This window comes from Notolepis coatsorum, assembly GCF_963971535.1.
Source record: "Notolepis coatsorum genome assembly, chromosome: 1".
Lineage (NCBI taxonomy): Eukaryota > Metazoa > Chordata > Actinopteri > Aulopiformes > Paralepididae > Notolepis > Notolepis coatsorum.
The window spans coordinates 83,176,152-83,183,982 of NC_140165.1; the positions used below are offsets into that span (position 1 = coordinate 83,176,152).

Sequence of the window (7,831 nt, forward strand, 5' to 3'; positions counted from 1 at the left end):
TAGTTAGAGGGACTGTGTAGTTCTGCTGACAGATATACCAGGTCTGTAGTTAGAGGGACTGTGTAGTTCTGCTGACAGATATACCAGGTCTGTAGTTAGAGGGACTGTGTAGTTCTGCTGACAGATATACCAGGTCTGTAGTTAGAGGGACTGTGTAGTTCTGACAGATATACCAGGTCTGTAGTTAGAGGGGACTGTGTAGTTCTGCTGACAGATATACCAGGTCTGTAGTTAGAGGGACTGTGTAGTTCTGCTGACAGATATACCAGGTCTGTAGTTAGAGGGGACTGTGTAGTTCTGACAGATATACCAGGTCTGTAGTTAGAGGGACTGTGTAGTTCTGACAGATATACCAGGTCTGTAGTCAGAGGGGACTGTGTAGTTCTGCTGACAGATATACCAGGTCTGTTGTTAGAGAGGACTGTGTAGTTCTGCTGACAGATATACCAGGTCTGTAGTCAGAGGGGACTGTGTAGTTCTGCTGACAGATATACCAGGTCTGTAGTTAGAGGGACTGTGTAGTTCTGACAGATATACCAGGTCTGTAGTTAGAGGGACTGTGTAGTTCTGCTGACAGATATACCAGGTCTGTAGTTAGAGGGACTGTGTAGTTCTGCTGACAGATATACCAGGTCTGTAGTTAGAGGGGACTGTGTAGTTCTGCTGACAGATATACCAGGTCTGTAGTTAGAGGGACTGTGTAGTTCCAAACAGGAGGTCTGCTTTTAGTCAGGCAGCCTTTTCCGTGAGAGCAGCCAACAGTCTGCCAACACGGCTCAGGGAGTATCAAAGATGCATTTAATTTAAATCGAACTTAAAATCATGGTTGAGAGATGGTCACGTGTGCGACCATTTTAACTGAGGGGTTGTGATGTATTTTAATGTATTTATTTTAATGTATTTTAGTGTATTGTAACCTACTGATTCCTACTGTGTTTTTTTTATTTTTTATTATTGTACTATGTCTTAATTATTGTAGTGCTCATGTCACCTGCCCCAGAGACTACAGTTGAAAATTAGCCAACCTGGCTAAACTGGCATATTTACAGTAAAATGTTCCTTAATATGCACGGCCTCTGTATTTTAAACCAATAAACACAAATACAAATTCAGTAAGAGAGCATTATTCAGTATATGATAGCATTATAGAATTATTCATACCATAGCATTATTCAGTATGACAGCATTATTCAGTATATGATAGATTTTTACAGAGTGTGTTTTAAGAAGCAGAGAGGGAAACGTACTAAGCATGCATGTAGATAACCGTGAAGACCTTCGTGAAATCAAGGGAGAAAGGGAAAATGAAAACAACAACAACAACAACAACAACAACACCACAATTGGAGTTATGAGGTTTTCCGCGTGGTTTATTTACGTAATGTATATTGTAAATGCTTTAGAGGCCTTACTCCACCAAGTACAGTAACCCTCATTAAGAACCCTTTCCATGAATACAGCGGTCTTCTCTGTGAACATAATCCATTAAGTCACGTTTCACCCCAATCATCTGTCAACAACACACTAATATTAAAATGTGTTCGACCGTAATCCACACTACGTAGAGCTGCTGGTCGCAGCGCACAGGTAGAGCTGCTGGTCGCAGCGCACAGGTAGAGCTGCTGGTCGCAGCGCACAGGTAGAGCTGCTGGTCGCAGCGCACAGGTAGAGCTGCTGGTCGCAGCGCACATGTAGAGCTGCTGGTCGCAGCACACAGGGGGAGCTGCAGTGTAGAATAGCCCACATCCGGCCTTTGGATCTGGAATAGAGAGCTCCAAAAGGGGGCGCGGCTAGAAAGGTCACCTGGAGCTCCAAAAGGGGGCGTGGCTGCAAAGGTCACCTGCAGTAGCAGGGGAGACGGTATGTGGCGACTACACAATACAAAGGAGTGTCATTCCATCGCTCTCGGGCGAGTTCACATCTAACCCGTGGGGGGGGGGGGGGGGGCTGCCTGCCTCGCTGTGGCCTGTCTGTCTGTCTGTCTGTCTGTCTGTCTGTCTGTCTGTCTGTCTGTCTGTCTGTCTGTCTGTCTGCCTGTCTGTCTGTCTGCCTGCCTGCCTGCCTGCCTGTCTGTCTGCCTGTCTGTCTGACGGGGTGAGGGGGACGGGTTGAGAGGGGGCGCAATGTGTGGCTTTCACCTGCTTATATCTCAAGGGTAATTCAGGAGGAAAGGCATTGTGACAGTATTCCATTGATCATACATACATAGGACCCCGCTGTACAATATAATCAAATATAGATTCCGTGGTGAAAAAGGCGAAAACAGCGCCTCTACCACCTGAGACAGCTAAGGAAGTTCAGAGTATCGGGGAAGATACTACACACCTTCTATTCCGGGGCTGTAGAGAGCATTCTGACTGGAAACATCACTGCCTGGTATGGAAACAGCACGGCACAGGACAGGAAGGCCCTACAGAGAGTGGTGCGCTCAGCCGAGCGTACCACGGGTATTGCACTACCACCCCTGCAGGACTTATATAACAGGAGGTGCAAATCCAGAGCCTGCAGAATAATGAAAAACCCCCACCACCCCAACAACAGCCTGTTCAAGCTGCTGCGGTCAGGCAAACACCTACGGACACACGCTGCAAGAACAGAGAGACTCCGGCTCAGCTTCTTCCCCCAGGCCATCAGAACACTGAACTCTCCACTCACAAGTACACATGAGCACACACACACACACACGCACGCACGGACACACACACACACACCACTCATGCTGCAACCGCTTTAAACTATCACTTTAAATAATGGAAAAGTCACTTTAAAGGAATGAGGTATTGTATAGTATAGTTTAGATACATTAAGTATAATAATGACGGAGTTAAAACTGTATATTGTATAGTAGTGTACATAGGAACCAGTGCCTTCTCAGGAATTTAGCATGTCTATTTTTATCATGCACATCTTATGTCTTACCTGTTTTTTTTCCTATGTCTATTTTATTATTGTATTATTGCACAATCGATGCGGGCATGACCACCCGCATTTCACTGTATGCCCTGGTATGTATGTGACAAATAAACCTCTTGATTCTTGATTTAAAATATATAATATACACTGTAATGAGTTTACATGAAGCCTCAGGACTAAAATGCCTTCAAATCACTACTCAAATCTCACCTCTTCACCAAATGTATTAATGACGGCTGACTTCCCTCTTTTTACCGTCCCTCTGCTTTCCTTCCCCTTAGTTTGTCCCTCTTCTGTTGAGCGCGCTGGGCTCCCCGACAGGCGCTATATAAATTAATAAAATAAAATAAAATAAATAGAAATTATTATTATTATTATTATGAAATGATTATGTCTTTTGATATAGATTATAATCAAATCTTTTTTTTGGGGGGATATTATTCTTAATTTAAATATACCCTCTCTCTCTCTGTCTTCACGTGGAGGTCAGTTTGTACACATGGCTCTTCTTGCTCCACGCTTCCTCATAGTTCCACAGGAGGGTTATAGGGACGGCCGGAGCCCAGACAGATTCAGCCCAATGCCCCTCGAGACAAAACTGGAGACGAGACATTTTTCATTCCTGGAAACGTTACCCTTTAATTGTTTTGACAACTCTTCACAAAGCCAGCGAAGGTCAAATCCGACAGTGCGGCGGACAGAGAGACGCACATTATTGTCCTCTCACACACTGGCAACAAGAGGCGGTGAGGTAAATTCGGCATTCAAAAGAAATCATGAAAAATAAAGTCGTTTTTCCCCCCCTCGTCACATTGACAATGGCAGACGTTTCAACATTCAATTCAAACCCAAAATAACACTGTCTTGTTTTGTCTCTTTTTAGTCAAACAGTTATTCATTAGTCCACATATTTAATCGATTAAGAGCCAAAAGCTTAGTGATTTGATATGGGTGTGTGTCACTGACTGTGTTTGACTTATTGTGTGCCAACTTTCAAGCCTCCAGTCTCCTTTCCAGTTCAAAACATGTGCCTGTTAATCATTAGTTCATCAAAGGAGAACAAACAGCTTATTGATTTGATAGGGTTGGACCATTAACTTGGTAAGAGGAAGCCATACAGGGTCAACAACACAGCCAGAAATAAATCACAAAGGCAGCAAGACAGCGGATCCAGTGATTCTAGGTTGCTATTGTCAGATGTATTTCGTACCACCGTGGGAATGCTCTGTAATTATCAGATCTGCGTTTAATATTTTATAACAGTAGGAATGCTCTGTAATTATCAGATCTGCTTTTAATATTTTAAAACAGTAGGAATGCTCTGTAATTATCAGATCTGCTTTTTATATTTTAAAACAGTAGGAATGCTCTGTAATTATCAGATCTGCGTTTTTTTTAAATTTTAAAACAGTAGTTGTCTGAGTCAAACCATTTTCCTCTAAATAAAAAAAACAGACTGATCCACAGTTTTAAAATGCTTCAAGTTGCCATAGAAATAGTTAATATATAAAAACAATTCAAAGCTGCAGCAAATAAAAAGAGATGGGAACTCGACTTCCACCAAATTATTTACAAGAGATAGAGAAGAGTTTCCAATATCTTTGCAATGAGCCTGACATGCTACATGTTAAAATGTTTCCCAAAACATAACACTGCAAAGAAACATCTGATCTTGTGATGTGAGGACTTTATTGGCAGAGCACAACCATATTCATTCACTAAGGACTTAAAAGTGAAAACACAATATTTACATAACAACAGAAAAAACGTTTTAATAAAAATATCTTATAATTACAATAGTCTATTTTAAGCATATAAGTATTTCCTTCCACATGATAGCCTACATTTATAGATAATTTGTTTCTCTATATGTACAATCTCAACGGTCTTCACTCAGCATTGTTCTTTACAATATTAAACATGTTTAAATCCCAGGGAAACACCCCTGTTCGACACAAATCATCTATTTTAAACAATAGATGTCCAAAACATGTACAATTATTTTCACTGTTTAGTAAAGCTTTAAACTGGAGTTTTAGCTATTTATGCACAATTCACAAACTGCTTTCATAATGGCGCCGGCCACCTCTGGCGACAGCACTTCGCTGCGGGGGTTACATATCACTCGCCCTTTTAAAATAAAAGAAATTATATGAAATGAAGTTATTATGGCGAGGACAAGGGGGTGCCTGGACAAATATCCCGTTCATTTGAACAACATTTTTTCCCCATATATATAAATAGCGTTTTTATTTCTGTTTTATTTGTCCCAGCGGTTTGAAATCCCCCTCGTGATTGTACCTCCAGCGGGAGTGTGTGTCCCTGGCGAAGCTTTGCGGGCTTTGGAGCGGCTCTGCGCGGGCTCTCTGCAGGCTCTGCACACCTGTGGACGGGGGGGGGGGGGGGGGGAGGAAGACAGGGTGAGAACCGCGGAGCTCCAGACTGACTGGCGCCGCCAACACAAAACAGAGGCCATGCTTGATCAACAACCCAAAACAAACCAGGTCAAACAACAGCAGCCACAGTTCTCTATGGCTTTGGGCAAACTTACAAGACACAGCTGCAAGCAGCCAATAGCCACCAGGCCTCGTTTACGAGGCGGGGAGGAGGAGGAGGAGAGGGACAGAGGGGAGGGGGGGGGGCAAGACGACGTTTTAACCCTCTGTCCGCTGGAGAAGATGGCTACACAGGGGACGGTTATTGCGCAACGCACAGCTGCCACGGAGGTTGTTGCCAATTTCCATGTTCCTCAATTACTGGCCTTCCTGACGTCTGCTGGACCCGGTGACATTGTCTGCGCGGCCTAATAGTATAATCATGTTAATTACTGCTACACACAGGACCTATACACTTAACCAATGTCACGTCGGCTACATTCTTTAAATAAATGCACATGTGTTTTTTTTTAGAGAGGCTATTACTCGTTTCAATAATGGGACATAATAGGCCCCGTAATAATGGAAACAATCGTTTTTTTTGTGTGGAGGATATAAAACAGTAAAGAAAAAAATACCAAGAGGATGTAATATTATTGTATACAAGACTCACCGTTGCAGTCCTGTGTGTTTCAGCGGCACAGAATAGTATCATCCGGCTTTTTGACTATCGACGTCCTCTGGGGAGAAGAAAAACGGGGGGAAAGGTTTTAGTGATCAAACTAGAAACAGGTGCTTATATATATATATATATATATATATATATATATATATATATATATATTATATATATATATAGGCCCCGATGAAGCCTATATACAGAATAAATAATATACAAGCAGAGCCGCCAAGAATGACCGGCCCGCAGCTTACATAATACATGATTTCATAGCCTATTGAATAACAAATCATCAACCTTATTGTGTGCAGTGGAGTGGGCTGTGAGGCGGAACACTTCACCTATCCAGTGATAAGGACGACCACTTCACCTATCCAGTGATAAGGACCACTTCACCTATCCAGTGATAAGGACGACCACTTCACCTATCCAGTGATAAGACCACTTCACCTATCCAGTGATAAGACCACTTCACCTATCCAGTGATAAGACCACTTCACCTATCCAGTGATAAGACCACTTCACCTATCCAGTGATAAGGACGACCACTTCACCTATCCAGTGATAAGGACCACTTCACCTATCCAGTGATAAGGAGACCACTTCACCTATCCAGTGATAAGACCACTTCACCTATCCAGTGATAAGACCACTTCACCTATCCAGTGATAAGGACCACTTCACCTATCCAGTGATAAGGACGACCACTTCACCTATCCAGTGATAAGGACGACCACTTCACCTATCCAGTGATAAGGACGACCACTTCACCTATCCAGTGATAAGGACGACCACTTCACCTATCCAGTGATAAGGACGACCACTTCACCTATCCAGTGATAAGGACGACCACTTCACCTATCCAGTGATAAGACCACTTCACCTATCCAGTGATAAGGAAGACCACTTCACCTATCCAGTGATAAGGACGACCACTTCACCTATCCAGTGATAAGGACGACCACTTCACCTATCCAGTGATAAGGACGACCACTTCACCTATCCAGTGATAAGGACGACCACTTCACCTATCCAGTGATAAGACCACTTCACCTATCCAGTGATAAAGACCACTTCACCTATCCAGTGATAAAGACCACTTCACCTATCCAGTGATAAGGACGACCACTTCACCTATCCAGTGATAAGGACGACCACTTCACCTATCCAGTGATAAGGACGACCACTTCACCTATCCAGTGATAAGGCGGGCCTCTCTGACACACACACACACACACACACACACACACACACACACACACACACACACACACAGCTCGCCACCATTATGATGCTAATCATCAAAAGCCCCTGCGATCAAGTGTGCGATCTACTGTATTATAAGCTTCGCCAAATGCGTTTTTTTTTTTACGCGAGATTTTTCAAGACCACCGCGTGTGTGAGGTAAACTCTCCGGATGTCTGGCCGTACTGGACCGTGTGAAGAACCACGTCGGTGACACATAATAACGGGGCATAATAATAATAATGCATAATAATAACACACATCATAATAATAATAACAACGCATGTTGCTTTGTCTGGAGTCTGGCCAGAGGAGAGAGAGAGAGAGAGAGAGAGAGAGAGAGAGAGAGAGAGAGAGAGAGAGAGAGAGAGAGAGGTGTCTGACAACAAGGAGCCATATGGGTCCCAGATGGGTACTACCGGGGGAGGGGAGGGAGGAGGAGGGAGGGAGGGTGCAGCTCGGTGTAAATCGCCTATACCTGGTGGTCGACGTTGAGCACCGTCAGCGGTGTCCGGCTGGAGGGGGTGGAGGAGGAGGAGGAGGAGGAGGAGTGGGTCCCGGTCCGGCTGATGGGGTGGTTGTTGTTGGAGGAGGATGAGGAGGAGGATGAGGAGGAGGA

At 43.9% G+C, this 7,831-nt stretch overlaps 1 protein-coding gene across 1 annotated transcript in view; it reads right to left on the reverse strand.

The window, feature by feature from the left end:
- Positions 1-3,542: 3,542 nt before the first annotated feature.
- The window catches only part of id4 (inhibitor of DNA binding 4), a 4,920-nt gene continuing 631 nt past the window's right edge, over positions 3,543-7,831 (reverse strand). The window contains exons 1-3 of the mRNA XM_084334078.1: positions 7,691-7,831; positions 5,962-6,028; positions 3,543-5,296 (exon numbers count right to left, since the gene is read on the reverse strand). The exon at positions 7,691-7,831 is cut by the window's right edge and continues 631 nt beyond it. Coding sequence (XP_084190204.1) covers positions 5,981-6,028; positions 7,691-7,831 — 189 coding nt within the window. The 3' untranslated portion in view covers positions 3,543-5,296; positions 5,962-5,980. The remainder of the gene's footprint in view (positions 5,297-5,961; positions 6,029-7,690) is intronic.